This window comes from Cynocephalus volans, chromosome 8 (genome assembly GCF_027409185.1).
Source record: "Cynocephalus volans isolate mCynVol1 chromosome 8, mCynVol1.pri, whole genome shotgun sequence".
Lineage (NCBI taxonomy): Eukaryota > Metazoa > Chordata > Mammalia > Dermoptera > Cynocephalidae > Cynocephalus > Cynocephalus volans.
In genome coordinates this window covers 20,370,943-20,393,689 of record NC_084467.1, presented here as the reverse complement: position 1 = coordinate 20,393,689, position 22,747 = coordinate 20,370,943, and the positions used below count along the sequence as shown (strand labels likewise).

Below are 22,747 nucleotides of genomic sequence, written 5' to 3'. Positions count from 1 at the left end.
TCACAACCCACTACAACCTCATGCAGATAGAACTCTAGATCTTGACCTGGTTTCCCCTATGGAGACATTGTGGATTTTTCCCTTGGAAAGAGGGTTGGAGTTGAGGAGGAAACTTTGGAGATCACAGTCTAATTTACTCACTTCACAGCCGGGAGAGTGAAGCCCAGAAAAAGCTATAGACTTGCCCAAAGTTATACAGCAAGTGAGTTACAGGGCTAGGCTTAGAATCTGGTGTTTTGGTCAGTACAAAAAGGTGCTTCTGTGCTATTGAGGTGTCTGTGAACCCACCTACTGTGTACAAGGTGGTGGAACCATGTCCTGGGAATAGACAGGCCACGTGATCCCTGTCCTCTAGGAAGGTTATAACCAGTGTATCAGAGCACAGATAAAGATTGCTGTCCATTTAAAGTGGCCCTGGGGAAAGCCAATACAGTTAGGTAAATTATAGTATGTCCGAGGGAGAAATCTGTAAAGCTCTGAGTGCCTGCCTGACCCTCAGTGACCTTCTAAAAAAGGTGATCGTGAATATTTTTTTTTTGTTTCAGTCTTGTTAGAACCAGACAGGCCACAGCAGGACTTCTGGACCCAGCCATAGGCCAGCAGAGAGCAGGGGGGAACCTGAGGTAAAGGAAAGGGGGTAAGATTGGGGACCTCACTGCATGTGACCTGTTCCTTAAGCCATCCGCTCTTGCAAATTTCTACTTAGCAGCTCAGAGCAGCTAGGCAGAGGAACAGGGGTCTTTGAGACACAAATCACCAGTGATTACAAGGCCACTGGATGTGAGTCTGTTTGTCTTTTATCTTCCCAAGTGGATGAGGTTTATAAAGGATAAATGGAGTGGTTTTTTTCTGGCTGGCCCACTGCCTGCTGCTCCCATGCAATGGTTAGGGCATGCTATCAGAGGCTCCAGAGAGTGGCAATTGGCCTAGCTTCCAGAAAGACAAGTTGAAAACCCAGCTACAAGGTAAGCTCCAGAGCCTGGACCCTGGCAAATCAGTCTTTTGGCCTGGTTGCCATGGAGACAGACAGGCAGCAGCTGCTGGGGAAGAGGAAACAGCAGTTTCACCGACATCTAGGATTCTGAGACAGCAATGGTGGGGGAGGGGGTTTGACACCGTCCTTTTTCCCCCACATACAGAGGCCCCTGACTGTCCCCAACTCGCAGACTCACAGGATCTTTTGAATTGCCAAGGTCAGAAAACAACATGGTGACAATGCTTGATCCTGAAGCCCTGATTTCCCACTTCCAGTCCAATGCCCTACCCCACTACACCACATTTGCTCAGCTTTTGGAGCAAACAGATCTTCCAGTGCTGAGCTTCTGGGCCCTGGGAGGGTTCCCAAGCTGCCTCCTTGGAGGGGACAAGTTATTAGAGGTGAATCTCAGCATTTTGGCCACCAGAGGCCAATTTGGCCCAGTGTTCTGTCACTGTCTCTCTTGAAAAACTGGCAGGGGCTGTGTGGGTCTGTGACCAGCCATTGTCTAGGAGAGTAGCTTGATGCTGAGCCCAGAGGGAACTCAGCAAATGATGGGGTTTATTGTTCCCTCATTTGATGCTACACTGATATCATTAATTTGTGGCTTCACCAGCCATGCTGCCTGGCTGGCCGTCCTCCAAGCCCTGACCTCTCTAGCATAGTGGAAACAATCCTTGGCTCTCCCCTTCCTATGGGTTATCTCTGGAAATTGAAGGTGCGAGAGGAGGGGCCTGGGATCCAGGTCACCTGAGTCCACTTTCCCAGGAGAGCTGCCAGAAGGTTGTGTCTCAGCATCTCGGTTTCATCCTGTTTGGTAAAAGGAGAAATGAGGCTAGTATTATCTAGGACTTTGAGTTCCTGGGTTTTGGATGTAAGCAGGGTCGTTATGTAAGAGAATAGAGACCTAGTGTGCAGGGACAGGAGAGTCTGGAGAAAAGCAGAGGCTACTACCGACCAGCCTGGGATTTTGGCATTGTTGTTGTAATTATGAAGGTAGTTCACGTGCTGGCGGTTATTAAAGAACAAAAACAATGCCAAAGAATAAAAGGAAATGAGAAAATGACCCATCACCTCAAGCCCCAATCCCTCTTCACTGGTGGAAACCACTGATAATTTTGTTGTGTATCTTTTCAGATCTTTTTCTAGGCTTACACTTTTCTTCCTATATTATTATTATTTTTAAATTACACAAATGATGTGAGAATGCATTTTTATAAAAAATGCACACACCATGGATAAACGTAGTCAAAAGCAAAAGCCTCCTTTTAGCCTATTCCCTTCTCCAGATAGCTATTGTTAACAGGTTAATGTCCTCCATCCATTTGTGTACAAACACAAATACAGAGTTTCAGGTTTTCTTTCTTTAGCATAAAGGCAATCATAACATCCATATTGCTCTGGAGGTTGCCTTTCCCACCACAATAATTCTTAGATTTTTCCATGGTAGCAGACCTACCCCATTCTATATAACTGCTGCTTAATATTCTACATTTTGGATATTCTGTATTTATTTAAGTGATCTCCAATAGACACTTGAGTTGTTTAGTCTTTTATCATTAATAATAATAATGCGTTGAGTACTCGTGCAGCTATTCATAAATGCAGGCTCTATTTCTAGAAGTAGAATTGCTGGGTTAACATGTCTGCATATTTTTAATTTTTCTAAATACCGTGTGAGTTTATTTTAAAATTTTTAAAACAATTATCTTAGACATAGATGCCCATTGCAAAAAATTTTTAAAGTATAGGTAGCTATAGAAGGGGAAAATCACTCATAGCCTCTCTGTCCAGAGGCCATGACTATTTACTTTTTGGCCTGTTTTCTTCCATTATTTTTCATGCCTGCTATTGTTATAATGATCACATTGCACTGCATAAATAATCTATCTAGCTTTTCATTACTTAATGTTATAAGCATTTTCCCATGTCACTGAAATATTTTTGTAAGCATCTTTTTTATGATTTCATGATAGGTATCATATGTACGTACCATAATTTTCTTAGCTCTTCCTCTGGGGATTTTAGGTTGCCTACATTTTATTTCTATGATAACACCTCAGTGAATATCTTTCTGCGTAATCTTTGTCCAAAATCCAATAATTCCCTTAAACTACATTCCCAATCGGAGAAGTATTGGATCCAAAGGTAGGGTTTTTAGTGAATTTTTTTTTTTAAGTTTAATTTTGAATTCCTAGTATAAACATGGTACTAAATTCCAAAGGTGCTAAAGTTTACACGATGAAAATAATGTCTTTCTCCTAACTGGTCCCTCAGCAGTGGTTTTCTTCTTTAAATCCTACATGGATTACCTGTTTTTTTATGTGTATGTTTCTTATGGGGAAAATACATATATTTTATATACATATATTTGTCTATATATTCCTTTTTTCATATAGAAATAGCACATCAGATACATACTTTGGCACTTATTTCTTTTGTTTTTGTTAATTTAATATTTCTTGATGACTTTTCCATATATAAAACGGAGAACTGCCTCATTTCTAAAAATATTTTGTAGAATTCCTTTAAATGGATGTGCCATCATTAAATTAATCAATTCAATTGATATATTTTCGGTTGTTTTCCATCTTTCCCTGTTGGAACAGTGCAGTAATGAATGTCCTCACACAAACACCATTTTGTACATGTGCTAATGCACCCATCCCTAGAATAGATTCCTGTAAGCGGAATTGCTGAGACCCATGGAATGGGCATTTTACACGTTGATAGCTATTGCCATCTCCGTTGAGGGTGACCATTTCCTTAGTAGAGGGTATGGACAGTTTTAAAAGCCCTTGATACAAAGAGCCAGACTATGCTCTCACCAGCGCTCTGCTCCCCGCTCCCACTGAATTGCCTAATTGACAAGTAAAAAATAGCACGGCGGTGTTTGCAGTGTTTATTCTCAATAGTCATTGTTTCAAAAGGATCTGTGAAAGATTAGCAAAAGTGAGCAGTTAATTTTTAAAACCATATTAGCAAAAAAAAAAAAAATTAGAAACCCAGGATCTGGGACACTTTCCTAATCCCAGTTTTGTCACTGTATACGTGTGACCTTGGCAAATGACTTATCCTCTCTGAACCTGTAATGTCTTAAATTGTCTTAAGAGGAGCCGGCCCGTGGCTCACTCGGGAGGGTGAGGTGCTACTAACACCAAGGCCGCGGGTTCGGATCCTATATAGGGGTGGCCCGTGGCTCACTTCGGAGAGCGTGGTGCTGACAACACCAAGTCAAGGGTTAAGATCCCCTTACCGGTCATCTTTAAAAAAAGAAAAGAAAAGAATTGTGAGAAGGACGTGAGATAAGACACTTAGTAAAGTGCTTGGCACATAGCGAGGGCTCAGTGGCAGCTAAAAAGAAACGCTTGTTAAGGAAGAAATGCCAGCCTTCCGTATCCCGGCGGTCGGAGGAAGGGAGCCTTGCAGGCGCTGGGAAGTAGGCTGGGCTGCGCCCGGCTTTGTTCTTTCCCTCAACTTCTCCCGCGGGTCTTTCCTGCCGCTTAAGGAAAACGGAAGTCTGGCCACCAGCTCCTGGAAAGGAAACTCCCAGGCCAAGACTGGTCTTTAAGCGGGGCTGGGGACTGGGTCCTCTCCCAGGTTCACCAAGGCCGCCTTGGAGGAGCCCGAGCAGAATGGAGTGTTCACCCGCGTGGAGCACCAGAGCCCTGCTGCGGGGTCCCCGAGCCTAAGCCGAGCCGGCGGAGAGCCCAGTGCTTCCGATCTTACTCGTCACTCAGTCCCGGTTCTTCCTCAGGGCTAACCGCACGCGGGGGCCGCCTGTGCTCGCGGGGTCCGACACTCGCCCGCGGCCCGGGTGGGCGCGGCCGTGTCGCGCAGGCGGGAGCGCCCAGGGGCGCGGGCTCCTTCTGCTACTTGCGAAATGGAATTAGCGCGTTCTCTGCAGCTCTCGCGCCCCTCCAGTCAGAGGCCCCCCACCCGCTCCGGGGTCTCTGCGCGCGGCAGGGGGGTGTCGCCGCGGCTAGTGCTGGGTGGTGCCGTAGGGCTTGCACCTCTGCCCGGATTCAGGATGGCCTCGTGGGCTCCGCACCCCCCAGCCCCAGTCCAGCGAGGCTTGGCCTCCCCCTTCTAGCACAGATCTGCTGCACTGAAAAATCAGCAGCGAGAGAGGCCATTTCGGCTCCCACCCCTGTCTTGGCCAAGGAAGAGCCAATCACAACGCCGGCGTGTAGCTGTGCAAGCCGCAGGTGGGGTGGGAGAGCAGAGCCGCGGAGCATAGCGAAGCCATTTTCTGGGAGGGTTGACAGTCATTTCCACTCGTGGTATAATCACCATGCTGGAGAATTTTAGCCATCCTTTCCGCGCCGACGCCTTTACACCATGAGAACTGACAGGGACAATACAGTATGGTGCAAGGATTGTGCCACTGGGAACCCAATTGACCTGGGGTCTAGTCTTGGCCCTGACCTTAACCTGCTCTGTGGCTCAGCCCCAGGCCTCAGTCTTTTTATCTGTAAAAAATACAGAGAAGGAATATAATCAGACTATGGCAAGTATTGGTGACATGGTGAGGAAATGGATTGTCTCGATTTGTCGTTATCCGATAAAACTAGAAATATTCATAACTGGTGCTGGACAATTCTACTTCTCCATCTCTACCTAGAGAAATACCTGCGCATGTACTCAGGGAAGCTGTCCACTGCAGGACCATATCTAATAACAAACCATTGAAAACAGCTCAATAGGGAATGTGTAAATAAAATAGGGTCTGTGAACATAATGGGTACTATATCACAGAAGGAGTAAACTAGATCTATATATGCAAGAACATTGAGTTCAAAATATTTTAAGTAAAAGCAGAAAGTTGCAGAATAATGCATACAACATAATAGGTTTTTTTGCAACACATCAAACAGAACTGTGGATTTTCTATAATTATATTCAAACACACGTAATTTTTTTTTTTTTTTTTTTAAAGAAAGGAGTGAAAAGATACACTCCTAACCCATAAGAGTGGCTGTCTCTGGGGAGAGGGCAGGGAGTTGGGATAGGAAGCAGAGGTGAAAGGGAACTTCAGCTTTCTCTGTAATATTCTAATTTTTTCTTAGAAAAATTGCAGTGCATTCATATATTACTTAAGGAATTTAAAGCTGTATATTCATAAAGAAAATGCTGGGAACAAATATGGCAAAATGTAAACAATGGTTAATTTCAGGTGATGGGAAATATGAGGGTACTACAAAAAGTTCATGGAAAAATAGAATTAAAAGACAATATGAATCGTTCCATAGACTCTACCCTCATATGAGTAAATATTTTCATCTTTGTCCTTTTTTTGATTTTGTTTTCGTTTTTATTTTATTTTATTTTTTTAAAGATGACCGGTAAGGGGATCTTAACCCTTGACTTGGTGTTGTCAGCACCACGCTCTCCCAAGTAAGCTAACCGGCCATGCCTATATAGGGATCCGAACCCATGGCCTTGGTGTTATCAGCACCGCACTCTTCCGGGTGAGCCACGGGCCGGCCCCTATTTTCACTTTTAAACATGGAGATGGGAGGGAAACTGGAAGAGTATAGTATCTTGGAAGCCAGGTGAATAAAGCAGTTCAAGGTGAGCCATGATAAGGATGATGAGAATTTGGGGGTTTTTTTGTTCTGTATTGTTTTGTTTTGTTGGCAGCTGGCCGGCATGGGGATCTGAACCCATGACCGTGGTATTATAAGGCTGCACGATGATGAGAATTTGGAATTGGCACTGGATTCAGTCATGTAGACATCATGGGTGATCTTGACAAGAGCTGTGTCTGCAGGGTGGTGAAAGAAGTCTCCATGAAGAGGGATTAAAGAGAGGAGTTGGAGACAGCAACAGAGACAACCCTTCCAGAGAATGTTGTCATCACGGAGAGCAGAGAAATGGGGCTCTCTGGAAAGGAAGGAGGAGCCATGGGAGGGTTTTAAGGTGGAACGAATTGCAGGGTGTATGTATGCTGATGGGAAGGATCTGGTAGAGTGGGAAAAACTGATGCATGAGAGGGCTCTGATACAAGTATGGGTTCTCAGGTCCTCCTTTTCATACTTCTATCCCTCCTCTTTCTCTACCTTTGTGTCCCTGTGTTTCCTCCTGCTCTTTTCTCTTCACCCTACTTTCTCTTCTTCTAATAAGCACCATTGTTGACCTTATCTCTGTGAGCAGGCAGTACAGCAATTTGCTATTCCAGGGGAGAATTTACCAGATTATCTTTCAGTGCTCTAACAGCCACCAAATGGGATCTTTTCTGTCCCAGATGAGAATGTGTTGAGTGCAGTAGCCCCCAGGAACCTCTCCTTCTGCCTGTTTCATACACTACCAGTGTGGTTTACCTTTTCTTTGGTGAGTATTTTGTGAACCAGCTGGATTGTAAGGACACTGAGGACAGAGACTCCACATGATGTTTCTTTGGGTTCCTCACGATACATAATTGGGTGCTGTGAACACACTTTTCATTTTATCCACATTTATTGAGTACTTACTGTGTGCCAGGATCTGTGCTGAGTGTTGCAGATCAATAGTCCCAACCCTCAAACAGCTCATGGTCCAGACAGGAGGCAAACATGTAATCAAAAAGATTGTCAATTGCTATACTAGAGAAATGTAGGATGCAGTGGAGAAGAAAGGAAAGAAGGAAGAGGTTAATTCTATGGGGTAGTATCCAGGGAAGACTTCACAGAGGGGGTGGCAGTGAGAGTGCATTTGAAATATGTTTAGGAAGCTGGCTGGTTAGCTCAGTTGGTTAGAGCATGATGTTGGTGCTGATAACACCAACAGCCAGAGTTCTATCCCCATACTGGCCAGCCACCAAAAAAAAGGAAGGAAAAGAAAGATGGCCAAGAGCTTCCCAGTGGACTGGAGAGGAGAGGGCATTACAGGCAGAGGGAGATTACAAAGGCACGGAGGTATACAACAGCATGGTGTGACGGGAGAAGGGCAAGTCTTTTGATAGGATTGTATAATGGGTGGGGGCGTGGCAGGAGCGGTGGGAAGGGATCCTGGAGAGGAGGGCAAGAGTTGGATTGTGGAGGTCTTCATGGGACATGCTAAGGAGCTGGCCTTTAATTCCATAGGCACCGGGATAAATCGGATTTTTAGAGAGAACCTTGTGGTGACAGTGAGGCAGAGGCTGACTTGCTTTTGGCAGCTGTGATATTAGACAAAGTTTACTTACATTTAATCAGATGCCAATATTTGAAAATCAGATTTCACAAAAAATCCTAAATTCCAGTTTCTCTAGCCACACGTTTCAGGACAGCTATCAGCTTCATGAAACTAAGTGGAAGCCTTCTGCTATGGATTGAATTGTGTCCCCCCAAAAAGATTTTGAAGTCCTAACCCCCTATACCTGTGAATGTGACCTTATTTGGAAATTGGGTCTTTGCAGATAATCAGGTTAGAATCACAGCTTTCAGAAGGAACCAACACTGCTGACACCTTGATCTCAGACTTCTAGTCCCTAGAACAGTGAGACAATAAAGTTCTGTTGTTTAAGCCACCCACTTTTTGGCACTTTGTTAAGACAGCCCCAGAAAAGTACTTCATCCCTCTCGTCCTGCTTAGGTGGCACCTGCACTCCCAGATTTGCTACAGCGTCCTACTGCACTGCCTCTTCTCCTGGCTGCTCTGCAGGGATTTGAATTGGCAAGTTCCCTTGTTGGGAATGGATTGAAGGAAGGGCAGACTGATGATCAATTACGAGGCCACTGTAGTAATCCAGAAGAGCGGTGGGGCCGCACGCACCCGGGGGTAGTGCTGCTGCTTACTAATGGATGCACAGACTCAGATGGAAGAGGTCTTGGTGTCTATTAGCAATAGGCCCTCTAAGTCTATAAATCAACCTTGAGTTCCAGTGATACATTTGCTTTTGTTCTCCTCCTGTATTTTCTCTTGCACAGCATCTCACCCTCACACCCTAGCCACCCCCACCTTCCTGGCTTGAACTCTAGTCAGTGTAGACTTTCACCCGCCTTGGGATGGGTGTGATTTCAGCAGCCTTCGTTTCAACTTCCTGTGACAGCTATAACCTCTGTTCTCACTGAATTGCTAAGATTGCTGATAAATGCCAACTGCTTGAAAGCTTTGTAAGTGAAACATGCTCCCTTGCCAGGCCATGGAAAAACGGGCTATGGAATGGCCCAAAAATTTGATGAATTAAAAGAAACTAGTAATTCCCCCCAGTTTTTAGGCCATTCAAGAAATAGACTAGATCTAAAATAAAAATCATCCTCTTAGGCCCATGTAGGAGGAAGTCAATTTACCTGTTTGAAGCCCCAGAAGCCCAGCAGAGGGCGAGAGCTGCAATCTCACTATCCTCCCACCGTTTTTCTTGCTCACATTTTGGTTATTTGGAAAAGGTTGCTTGGAGGAAACAATAGAAAGCAATTACCCCAGCCTCCTCATTAAAAGAAAAGGCACTGGCTAAGAAGACAGGATACTCCATATATGCAAGGTGGTGTTCTCGATTAGATCCTAGAACACAAAAAGGAGCCCAGTGGACAAGTGGGGAATCTAATAAAATCAGCCATTTAGTTCGTAGCATTGTACCAACGTTAATGTTTTAGTTTGGATGTACCATGATTATGTTAGATGTTAACATTAGAGGAAGCTGGCTGAGGGGTATACGGGAACTCTATGCACTATTTTTGTGACCCTCTTGAAATCACATGCCTAACTAAGCTCACACAAACGGTAGCTGAATAGTACCTGCAGCATCATAGAAAGCACAGGATTCAAATTCCCTCTGTCATATGTACTAGCTGTGTGACCTTGGGCAAATGTCTCAAGTTCTCTGGGCCTGTCTCACCCATCTGCAAAATAATAGGGATAGCCTGTTAAAACAGTTATAGAATGATAGCTAAGAGCATAGAGTCGGAGCCGGACTGTAAAAGCTCTGCCACTTCCGCGTGGCCTACTTGGACAAGTGGTTTAATCTCTCTGCAGTTCTGTTGCTAACATTTGCCAGACCCAGGGCAGTAGTATAAAAGGGATGCCCACATACCATGTGGCTAAGTATTTAAGAATTATAAATCAAACCAACAAACTATTTTTAAAAACATATGTTCTATCCTCCTACCTTGACAAATATATCTCCATAACAACCTAGAAAGCCAGGTTTTGAGCTGAGAATTCTTGGGTTCCTCGGAGTTCCATGTGGAAACGTGACAGAGCCGACTTACCTTCTCTTCCCATTCCTGGCTCCTGTGTGCACTCCCCAGCCCACATGTGAAGTTTCTGTCCATACCCCTTGCAAGTAGCCAGCTCAGAGCACAAGGGTGCACTCACTGGCAGGAAGTTTGCCCTTGGGGGGATGGACCCAGGGAAGAGGCTGGCAGAGATGCTGAAAGTGAACTTGGCCCCTCTTGGCAGGGAATTCTGGAGTCCCAGGTACTTAGAGGGTAGTCTAGAAGGGATGCCCAGGCTCCAGGTGGGCACATCTCTTTGGCCCCAGGAAACCCCTTGCCTGTGAAGAGGGGCACAGCCGGAGAAGGGTCAGGTGCAGCTCTCTAAAGTGTAGGGCCTAGGGCAAGGACCTCATGCGACAAATCTAAGGAAGGTGCTATCTCTCTGTGCCTCAGCTTCCTTTAGGGTGACCAACTTATCCATGTCTGCCTGGGGCTTTCCTCATTTTAGCACTGAAAGTCCCACATGCTGGAAAAACCCTTCAGTCCCAGGCAAACCAGGACAATTTGTCACCTTCTTTTCCTCATCTTTACAATTAAGCTAAAAATATTTCATAAGATAATAATATCTCATAATTCTCAAAGGATTAAAGGAGTGAATAGGCGTGGAGTGTTTAGACCGGTGCCCACCATGTGGTAAGCAGTGTACAAGCATGTTAGTATTAACATTTAAAAGGTTCCATTTTACTAGAAAATGCTAAATTTCTATAATTGAATGATTCAAGTGAGAGAAAGGGAAGAGTTGAGTCTGAGTAAAGGTTTAAATCTGCAGGGTGAGAGTCTAGTGCAGTCACTCGCTGAATGGAGAAGCCCAGATGCAATCGGTGGGAAATGTTAGCTCAATGTGATCATGCAGGGCTCGAGGGCCTTATAGGACATCCATGAGGAGATGTCCTTTAGGGAGTTGGAAATGTGGTTTTAGCATTCAAGAGAGAGTTGGGAACCCAAATGGAAGATGAAGAGATATCCCCATGAAAGAAATCGTGAGAAGTACAGACTTCAGTAAGAGGGGTGAGGATCAGGATGTAAAGTGAGAAGACTGGCCAGGGGCAGCGACACCTCTGCCCTATTCCACTCACACATTCATTTATATTGTGTGCACTTTACCATAGCTCATTGACTTGAAAATCCCATTGATTTTAAGACATACCACAATTTTATGTACCACTAAGAAAAAATGCTGTCAATAATTATGGTATGACTATGAGGACCAACCGACTTCCAAAGATACAAAAATGTGTAAAAAAAATAATTAAGGTATATACCAGGCATTGTGTCAGGCATCATGGGGAGGGGATGTAGCAATGAAAAAGGCCCTGCCTTCAAAAAGCTTCCAGTCTCCTAATGATACCTGCAGACATATCTGCCGCAAGACTGAGACACATGCGGCAATGCAGACACCAAAGCGGTTCTGGATCAGCTGCTGCTTGTCAAGTATTTATAGCAGTTATTAATATAGACATAACTGACAGTCATGTCTTTCTTGGGATTTCTGGTCCTCCCCCTCATTTTCCTTAATGCCTGAAATTTCTAGGGACAAAACTCTTCAAACCATTTTTGAATGAACTGAGATAATGGATTAAAACACCACATGGTGAGTGTTGAATTGGTACAACTCCTGTGGAAAGCAATTTGGCACTATCCAAATACAAATGTGTTTGCCTTTGACCCTGAGATACCACTTATAGGAATATATCTTGCAGATATACTTATCCACATGGGAAATGCCATATGGACTAGGTCATTCATTACGGTATTGTTTGAAATAGCAAATAATTGGGAATAACCTAAGAGCCAATGGATAGAACGCTGGTTAACTAGATCATGGAAAATTCATACCTTTGACACCAGATCAAGGAAATGCTCGGTGTATGAACAGGGAAAAGATCCCTAACATGTATTGTTAAATGAAAACTGCTAAGCACAGAACTGTTACAGCAGGCTACCATTTACATAAAAAAGGGGGGGATGAAAAGATGAAAAAACATATCTACAAATTTGCTTGTGTACACATGAAGAAATCCTAGCATACACAGGAAACTGATAATGATTATGGTGAGGTAGGGGTAGGTAGAGGATTTGGTAGATAGGGATAGAGAAGGGAGGAGGACTTTTTATACTTTATTTTTAAACATATGAATGTGTTACCTACTTAAAATGTTAAATTGATTGAATTTTTAAAAATACCCTGTGGGAAGAGTTAACCCGGTGACTATTGTTACCACTAAGGGTGAAAGTCTAAGAGTCATTCTTCATTCAATAACCTATAGCAATCAAGAAACTTCTCTAGCAACTATAGTTAACAAGCATTCAGCACTTACTATGTGCCAGGCTTCATGCTAAGCAGTTTCTTGTACGTTATCTCATTTAATCCTTACCACCCCCAGATGGTGCAGGTGTCTGATATTACAGAAGAGGAAGCTGAGGATGAGAAAGGTTGTTCTTGCCTACAGCTTGCCTACATCTTGCTTACATGAGAGGATGTTCCCTGCAAACATCCAGGCCCCACCATCTGGGCCAGGCCCAGTGCTGGGTACTAGGGTTACCAACACAAAGACACCACCCTTGCCTTCTAGTACTTAATGATCTACTGCAGGAGACAGACAGGTAAAATAGCAGATTCACAGACAAGTTTTGAATAGGGAAGGGAATGTTAGAGCACAGTGCCTGAGGATTAGGAGACAAAGGGAAAAGAGAGGCTAGGGACAATGAGAAAACATCTCCCACAATACCCCTTTGCCAAGGACAGGCCCTATAAGCATCAGTGGAACTCTGTGGCACCCATGTGGGAGACAGCCCCTGCAGCCTGAGATCCAGCAATGAACAAAGGCCGCCTGGTGCTCTCTGGGAATAGAGAAGATCTGACAACAGCCCGGCTCGTTTGATCAGTGTAGACATTCCTTCTGGACTTTGAAGCTTGAAGTGCTATCCTTTAGCTGTCTACACAGATCAAGTAAGCTGGATGACTGCCATATCTCGACTTCACTTTGTGCTAATCCGTAGTCACAGTCAGCTCCGCAACAATTCGACCAAACCATCTGAGCAGAGGCAAAAATAATTCTCATGGGCAAAGACAGACAGTTCCAAGATGTGAACATTAACTCCTCACTGCCACTTCAGGAGGGAGTGGATCTTGGAGTTAGTTTTAGGAAGCTTTTAAGAAGGGAGATTCTGCCCCTCTCCAAAGTAAAGTGGCAAAGCTATTTTCTCTCCTTACAGTCGAAAGCCTTTCCATTCCAAGACCAAATAAGAACACCCTTAAGAGTTGATAATAGCTTGGCCAGTTAGCTCAGCTGGTTAGAGTGAAGCCTTGTAATACTAAGGTCATGGGTTCAGATCCCCTTACTGGCCAACACCCCCCCCCCAAAAAAAGTTGGCAGTAATTAGCTGTGGTCTGGCTCTCAGAAAGACAGCCCCACCCGAAAGAACAAGAATCATCCCATCTCACAAGTACCTTTTAAATCCCAAGATCATTCTAGGGGAAACAACCCCAATCCCCTTAGTCCTCAAGTAGCTGTGAGGAACTCAGAAAATCCTTGTCACAGACTGGCAGGACCAGGCATCTCACAACAAACCCAGAAGCCAAGTGGCATCGCTAAAAAAGATTAAAAATCTACATGAGTTCTAACATCTACGTTACTAGCTGTGGTTTCCATGGAAATAGACATCTGCTCTAGGGAGAAGGAAAAGGTGGGGCGAAGTGGTGTAAGTGCTTTAAAATAATCAGTGTTTTGAAAGATTTATTTTTTTCCTGTCACAACATTAATAGTCAGAAATGTGAGATTTTTGTATGGCAATTTCTTGTATTAAAAAAAAAAATGCATTGGGCCGGCCCGTGGCTCACTCGGGAGAGTGCGGTGCTGATAACACCAAGGCCCCGGTTCGGATCCCATATAGGGATGGCCGGTTCTCTCACTGGCTGAGCGTGGTGCTGACAACACCAAGTCAAGGGTTAAGATCCCCTTACTGGTCATCTTTTAAAAAAAAAAAAAAAAATGCATCAAATAGGTGGGACCTTCCTCTGCAAACCTCCAGATAAAATACAAAGACTTCAAGATAAAAGGCTGGTTCAAGGGTAGTAGACCTCCTGGCCTTGGGTTCCTTGCTCATTTGTGTGCTATCTGTCACTTTGTAGGGAGGTCTTGTCCCCACTTCTCTCTAGCTTTTCTGATGATTTCTGAGATTCTGCTCTGAAAACTGATGGAAGCACCTGGCCATTTTGAATCTGTGTTTGGTCTGAGAGGGAGAAGTCAGGGCTCAGAATCTGAATTATTCCTGGTCCTGTTCACATGCTTAGCAAAAACCACTTAGATTGACTAGGGGGAGGCCGAATCCACAAGGACGATTGTTGGAGAAAATGCCGCAACAAGCATGTTTCAGGCAACAGCACATTGCTAATTGTTTGCTTTGTGTGGTGTGTTTGCTGCCTGTATGATCCAGTTTTCATTGTCCCAGGCACCTGTTAATTGTATTTTATCTCTGGCACATGCCTAGTGACTAGGTAGACATGGGAGTCTTTTTAAATTAGGACTGTTGTTTCAGGAGAGTTGGTCATATTTGTTTCTTGGTTTTGGAGAAGGAGCCCATTAATAAAATGAAGATGTCCCTTCTGCTTAGTCAGGATCCCAAAGCAAGTGCCTTGGTGTAAGGACCACCACCCGAGGACACAGCCTTGGTCAGAGAAGTGAGAAAAGGGGGTCCAGGAACCATGTTATTATTATTATTTTATTTTTTTGGCGACTGGCAGTATATCTGAACCCCTGACCTTGATATTACAAGGCTGCATGGAACCATGTTAAATTTTCTTCCTTTTGTGGGAAAAAGGCCAGTCATTCTAAGATAACCATGGTCTTTGTGCCCCAGCTGTGGTTCTGATCTATCCAGGTCAGGGGGAACATTAACTTTGTGGCTCCATTTATTCTGATTGTTAAAAAGAGCCCAGCGCTTCTCTGGGAGCACGTGCTCCAAGAACAAAAGCAACACTTAACTGCAGTCTGTGTAGTCTAGAACTGCTTATTGCTTGCTCTTCCTTCCCTATCATCAGCAAAAGGCTTGGCAGAACAGATGGAGTCTGCATTTAAGCCCAGTGGCTTTGTTAGACCAAAGGAGATCAAATTCCAGAGCCTCAAGTTTTCCCTCACGGGTCCCTGGTCACCGGCTCGGGAACCTGAGGGAAGGGCCACGCCCAGTGACCTGTCAGGGCTGAGTGGGTTAGAAGCATTATTATGAAGACACAATACAGGTGACGCGCGGGTGCCGGGGATAGGGCGCAGGGAGAAGGGACCGTGCAGGGGCGTGGAGTGGCATTGTCCTGTCACAAGGGCTCGGGCGTCTTAGGCAACGGCGTGGGTGGGACACGAGAAGAGACAGTGTTGTGTCCGAGTGCTGCCTTTGGGGTGTTGCGGGGCACGTGGATCGACAGAGGTGGAGTCCAGGCGGCCAAGGTCTGAGAGGTAGGGAAGGACACCCCCTCCCAGCTCCGCCCTTTTCCTAGAGATGGGAGACCCCAGTCTGGGGTCCACCGCAACGCTCTCTTCCGAGGCGAAGCCGCCGCCCCGGCCCCCGGCTTACACCCGGGGACACCTCCGAAGTGTCCCACACACCTCGCATTGTCCTCCTGCCCCCCTGGCCTGAACTACACTTCCCGAGGTGCTCTGGGGTCCCCAGGGGCGGGGCCCCACGCGGGCTGTGGGGGAGGGTTCGGCACGTGCCGCCGCTCTCAGCCAATAAGGAGCCCGGCGGGGAGGTCACGTGCCGCTGTTTGGCGCTTTTGTGCGCGCCCGGGTCTGTTGGTGCTCAGAGTGTGGCCAGACGGCTCGGACCGAGCAGGTGGGTGCGGGGTTCTCAGATGAGGCGGCGGTGGGTCGTGGGCTGTGAGAGGGATGCGGCCGGCGGGAGGGGCCGAGCCGTGGCAGCGACCCCCTGCTGGAGGACGGCAGGCGGGGCCACGGGCTTCGTATGGGCTGGCGGGTGGGGGTCGCTCCGCTTTGTGTGTGGCTCGGGCGGAGCCTCGGCTTTGTCCCCGCTCCTTGGGGGCGCGGCTGCCGTGAGGAGGGGGCTGGGCGAACTCTGGGCGTCAGCCCCAGGGTGCCATAAAGAAGACAATAGGGGGCGTGGGCCCTCGGTTGCCTCCCTCCCCTACAGCCCCGCTGGGGTCCCCATTGTCTGAAGGGGCGGAGCGGCGACCCCGGGGAGCTGCGGCCTCGGGGTCAGACTGCTGGTAGCCAGGGCCGCGCCCCCTGCCCTCGATCGCTTTCGCCCGTGACTGAGGGGTGGCGCCCGATGTGCCGGCGCCCCGCGAGGGCTCGTCTGTCCTCGCGGCGGGGACGCAGACAGCTTGGGTGGCGGCAGGTCGGGGATGGGGACGACGCGAGGATTTGGCGAGCCTACAACGAGGCTACCCGACGGCCTGTCCCGGGGCCTGCCCCACCCACTGAGCTGAGGCGGGGGCGGCGGCGGCCTCGAGGTGTTTTTGGCGGGAGTTGGGGGGGGCGTCCGCGCGGGGCGAGCCCAGGAGGGGTGGAGTTACCCGGATGGGACCGTTAGCCCCGCCTATCCCTCCCCTTCCCACGCGCGCGGGCTCTGGGGTGTTGAGAGTTCAGGGAGATTCGAAAAGGCGCGGGGAGGAGGGGGCGGGGCCCGGGGTTGGAGCGCAGGGCGCGCTGTGATTGGCCAGGGGCGGCGTGCCCCGCTTTTCCTCGCCGGGTCCAGGGCCACGCCCATCGTGGGTCCAGTGCTGTGTTTAGTGCTCTGTCCTGGCTAGACGTTTTCGCTGTTTCTGATTTTAATTTCTAGGTGTCGGGAATCTGTAATGCTACGTATTTGGCACTAGCCTCGGGTCCACAAGAATCATGATGTTAAAAAAAAGGGATATAGCATTTTTAATGTCATAAGACAGCAGATATTATAACTTAAAACCTAGAGATTCATAAAACTTCATTTTGCTCGCTGTTGGGCAAGGAGCTTAAACTTAAAACCTAGAGATTCATAAAACTTCATTTTGCTCGCTGTTGGGCAAGTAGCTTAAACCCCAAGAACAATAGGAGTTCAACATTATTGGCTAATATTAATTTGGGCGTTTTGTTATCCACCATGGCAGACACAGACAAAGCAGGGGTGGGTATTTCATTTGCACAGTGAATTATAGGCAGTATTAAGATGGCTCCGATCTCACTGTTGAGTTGAATCTGGAATATCTTCTCACGGTTTGTGGGGGAATTTAGAGTTTATGGGGGAAAAAATTCTTCGTCCTTGTGACTTAACCTCTAATTTTAAAAATCCAAGAGTTGTTTTTTGAACGGGCAAGCTCAATTAACTTGATTTTCTGCCACCAATGTTATATTCAGTTCAGATTTCCCAGTATGTTTTAGTATTTTATAGATTTTGATCATTTTTTTTCCTGGTTAATGACATCTTACTTAATTTCACGTAGAGATTTTTCTGACATTGATTTATGTGGATGTGATTTGAAATCTCTTTGTGTTGTTGACATATAGAAATGCAAAGAAATTGACTGCATGCTTTTGAAAATCGTTTTCAGGGCTTTCCTTACCAGTGGATTGTGTAGAATACACTGCCAGTCTCTTGTCTTCTATTCACCATGGCTTCTTCTGGTATGTTATCTATGTGGAAGAGCTGAAATTGTGATGGGTTTATGATTTTAGATGAGGAGATGGCTTATATGTTAAGCCTTTAATTTGGCACTTGTGTTTTGGTCTTATCAAAAACCTATTTTATGAATAGGAGAATAATTAAGAAGAAAAAATGATAATCATTTGAATGTACTGAGAACTTAGAATTATGTTTCATTATTAGATGATTTAGGTTGGTCCAAAGCAAAATTGTGGAGTTTGCACAAGGCTTTTCTTTTGTTTATGAAAATGATTGTCGAATACTGATGTCTTAGAACCGTATTTATTAATCCAAAAATGTTGAGAATACCCATACCAACCAACTGTCCCCGCCTCCCCTCAAAATATGTTGAGCTTTGTTTTTCTAGGAGATGGTATTTAGATAATAATTTCTTACCCGCAAACACATCTTCTTCATTAGCCCTAATTTCTGTTTATTAAATTGATTTGTTTTATGGGAAATTTAGAACAGTTTATTAGAATAGGAGAACCCTGTTTTTCTGAATTACCATAAATATGATCAACTCCAGATATCCAGGTGAAAGAACTGGAGAAGCGTGCCTCAGGCCAGGCTTTTGAGCTGATTCTCAGCCCTCGGTCAAAAGAATCTGTCCCAGAATTCCCCCTTTCTCCTCCAAAGAAGAAGGATCTTTCCCTGGAGGAAATTCAGAAGAAATTAGAAGCTGCAGAAGAAAGGCGCAAGGTAAACATCACAGTTCACAGAAAAAAGGATATTTATTAATATAATGGGGCAGATCTGTTTTATTTCCGTAATAGGATAAAAATGGAATCGTAGCAACACTGTGATTATAATTACATATGCCAATGGCTGGAAGAAAATACCAGCCATCATTTATTGAGCTCCTATTATGTGCCAGCTCCTTTACATATATTGTTCTCCTTTAATACAGTTGGGCTGGCCCGTGGCTCACTCGGGAGAGTGTGGTGCTGATAACACCAAGGCCCCGGGTTCGGATCCCATATAGGGATGGCCGGTTAGCTCACTGGCTGAGCATGGTGCTGACAACACCAAGTCGAGGGTTAAGATCCCCTTACCGGTCATATTTAAAAAAAAAAAAAAAATACAGTTGACCATACAGAGTAGGTGTTGTCTCAGATAATGGAGATTAGAAAATAATCTCAGGAATGTTAAATCATTTTCCCAAAGTCATACAGCTAGTAAGTGTTGGTGCCAGAATTTAAGCCCAGGTCTGTCTTAAACTAAGGCTCATGCTTCTCATTTGAAAAATAGATTTGTTGGTAGATGATTTTTTGTCTCTTTAGTTTTGTTTTTTGAGAGCTGTATAATAAAAACATTTAAAATTACTGGTAATGTTGTAGTTGCTCAACTGGTATTGTGGTAGCTTTTCTCTTATCTAAGCAATTCCATTATAAAGTAGCCACCTTTAAAAAGAACTAATCAGAAAAATCAACAGATGTTAACATGCTTGTAGAAAATTGAGAAACAGAAGTTTATAAATATAAAGTAAAAGTATTCATTATCCCACTTCCCAAAATAACTGCTATTAATATTTTGGTGTATTTCCTTCCATTCAACATTATTCTACTTATTAAGAAATTTACATAAATTCTCATTTAATCCCCCTTCCCAACAGCCCTGACTGGGATAGGTAGATTGGTGTTAAAATTGGGACAAGTAAGACACAAAAAGATGAAAGTAGTAACCTACCCCAGACCAGCACACACACACACCCTTTTTAAGCTGCTGTAACATGTGTACACACACACACACACACACACACACACACACACACACACACACACACACACACACACACACACACACACACACACACACACACACACACACACACACACACACACACACACACACACACACACACACACACACACACACACACACACACACACACACCCTTTTTAAGCTGCTGTAACATGTACCGTGCACCTTTCATTGCCACATGCTATGCGTGTGTGCACTGACCCCCTATCAACACTGTACATCATTTAGCCAGAAAGAGAGACAGTGTTGACACTGGTGCATTGTCTTCCTGCTCTTCTACATAGTTTGATTTCGTGGAGTAGGAGGAAGCAATACAACCGAAGGCTGAACAGAGGGAAGTTTTTTAGGAATCAGCCCTGGCCCTGTAGTCATTAGCCTGTGCTTTACATAGTAAATGGCTAAATATAGTGTAACTCCTGTCATGACGAGGATTTTGCAGAAGAGAATTATTAGAACCAGTGGCAGATGCTCTGTACTTATTCTGCAAGTTGATGCTTCCAAAGACATCTGAATCTGTTTGATAACAAGCTATTCTGAGTCTGTTGAAGGAGGCACACTGTAGTATGGTCTAGAAGTTAATGCAGTTTCCAAGGAGAAAAGCTAATTCGTCTGGCTTAAATAGTAATCTGGAGGCCTAGTCTTAAATTTTCCAACATTGATACTTTTTTTTAATCAGCTATGGTTAAAATTTTTACAATGGGCTAGTTTTTGGGTAGCTTTTGAAGTTAAGTAACCAAAATTCTTTACAATAAAGTGGCTTTCCTAAGTGCATATCACACAAGTTATTTGGCTACCATTAAGCAGTAAATCTTATAAGGATTTCCTTAAGGAATAATCAGGCAAGAGATCTCTGAACAAATAGATATGGGTAGTTTTCCAAGGAAGATACAAACACTAGAAATAGAATATGATTTTTATAGTATTTTATAATAGGGATAATTCAGGTCCTAAGTTCATTATATAAAGAGACCTTATTTTCTGCCTCTCTTTAAACCTCCAAGTAATTTTTTTTTTTTTTGCCAACGTATAAACAATAATTTCTATTGTAATTTTCCAGTCCCACGAAGCTGAGGTCTTGAAGCAACTTGCTGAGAAACGAGAGCATGAGAAAGAAGTGCTTCAGAAAGCGATAGAAGAGAACAACAACTTTAGTAAAATGGCGGAGGAGAAACTGACCCACAAAATGGAAGCTAACAAAGAGAACCGAGAGGCACAAATGGCTGCCAAACTGGAGCGTTTGCGAGAGAAGGTTGGTTTCTTGTTTTGTAGGGGTGTTAAGAGTTTGGAGATTTATGCACCAATGAATTGGCTTGAATTAATTCCCTTGATAAAAAGTGCTTGGTGTCTTTTTGTCATTAGTTTTGGGACTTAACACATTAAAAGAGATGCATCTTATTTAAGATGGAGTATTAAGTAATTTTCCAGTATAATTGCATGTTCCTTGAAAGAGCAATAGGAGGCTTGGTTGTTAGGTTCCACGAGTGACCCAGATGGTTGGAAGATGATGTCTTAGAACTCTATAATTTTGTGATTCCCATGGGTTGTAATATATGTGCCAAGGCTGTGTTGGGCCTGTTTGGGGTGGGCAGCAGGCTTTTTTATATGACTGATGATACTTAAAATTCCTTTACAGGATAAGCACATTGAAGAAGTGCGGAAGAACAAAGAATCCAAAGATCCTGCTGATGAGACTGAAGCTGACTAATTTGCTTTGAGAACTGACTTTCTCCCCCTCCCCTTCCTAAATATCCAAAGACTGTACTGGCCAGTGTCATTTTATTTTTTTCCCTCCTGACATATTCTAGAAGCTGATGTAGGACTGTATAGGTAGATCCAGACTGTAAGACATTGTTTTAGGGGCTAAAGGGGAGAAACTAAAAGTGTTTTACTCTTTTTCTAAAGTGTTGGTCTTTCTAACGTAGCTATTTTTCTTGTTGCATCTTTTCTACTTCAGTACACTTGGTGTACTGGGTTAATGGCTAGTACTGTATTGGCTCTGTGAAAACGTTTGTGAAAAGAGTATGTAGTGGCTTCTTTCAAACTGTTAGATGCTGAATATCTGTTCAGTTTTCAATCCCAATTCTGTCCCAATCTTACCAGATGCTATTGTACTTGAATGGTTAATAAAACTGCACAGTGCTGTTGGTGGCAGTGACTTCTTTCTATTCAGGTATATATTTTCAAGCTATAGAGGACACTCCTAGTTTATATTTATTACAGATGGGGCCTTTGGGCTGGTGGAAATACCCAGCACACACATTACTGCAAGTTTTCTGCCCTCGAGTTTCTTGCTCTAGAGTTGTTTGCATTGTCTTCTACAATCATCGCTTTGTTTTGATGCCTCAGCCCAGATCAGCTGTTACTTTATTCTTTTGGATGTTTATTTGCAAACAAGCATTTTTTTGTTCTGTGTCCCTGATAAAAAAGCATATTAAAGGCACAAATGGTGTTTCTAGAGAACAGTTTTAAGGGAATCTTAAGATCCTAGTTAGAGATACTTGGTGGTTTTTTTACTTTATGTTACAGCTGGGGGTGAAGGGTACATACTAATATTTTCCAGCCGTGGATGCTGTGACTTGAGAATTGTAATATTAATAAAACTTTCTGTGCTGCTGTAGCACCTCCTGTGAAGTGATTAGTGGGAACTTTATTTTTCCGGAGTAGCATTTGACTTGGGTGGTTAGGTTGGCAGATACTTCATCTTGTATTCAGAGGCTGTGATATTCACCCTTGTCAGCGCATTGTTTCAATTCAGAGAAAGCCTTTGGCAGCTTTCCTATGCTATTTGGGAAATAGCCTTAATTACGTATGTTTTTTTTTTTCTTCTCAAATCTGTAGAAAAGCTCTGGGAAGCCAAGCACTTAGAGTGAAAGATGACTGCTACTACTGCAGTGGGGTCCACATGTTGCTAAAGCATGTGCCTCTGCAGCTCTGGCTCTATCTTGATGTGTGTTTTTCCATACTTACTTATGAGAATAACAATATCCTACTTCGGCCTACCTCCTACGTTGTTAGGACTAAATGACTGTGTGTGTAGAGAGAGCACACTTAGAACAGTTCATATGTATTTAGTACTATATATGAATAATAATTATTTTCAGTTGGAGACTAATGAGTGATCTAAGTTTATACTCTTGAGTAGGAAATAATTATGCAGCTTTTGTGTGCCCTGAATTGACTTTTAAATTTATTTAGACTAAGA

The 22,747-nt window shown here is 44.4% G+C and overlaps 1 protein-coding gene across 1 annotated transcript; it reads left to right on the top strand.

Moving 5' to 3' along the window:
• The first annotated feature begins 15,928 nt into the window (after positions 1–15,928).
• Positions 15,929–21,686, top strand: STMN1 (stathmin 1). Its single transcript, XM_063105406.1, has 5 exons — positions 15,929–15,978; positions 17,690–17,762; positions 18,311–18,483; positions 20,603–20,794; positions 21,179–21,686. Exons 2-5 carry the CDS (start codon positions 17,750–17,752, stop codon positions 21,248–21,250), a joined length of 450 nt encoding a protein of 149 aa, XP_062961476.1. The 5' UTR covers positions 15,929–15,978; positions 17,690–17,749; the 3' UTR covers positions 21,251–21,686.
• The last annotated feature ends 1,061 nt before the right edge of the window (positions 21,687–22,747 follow it).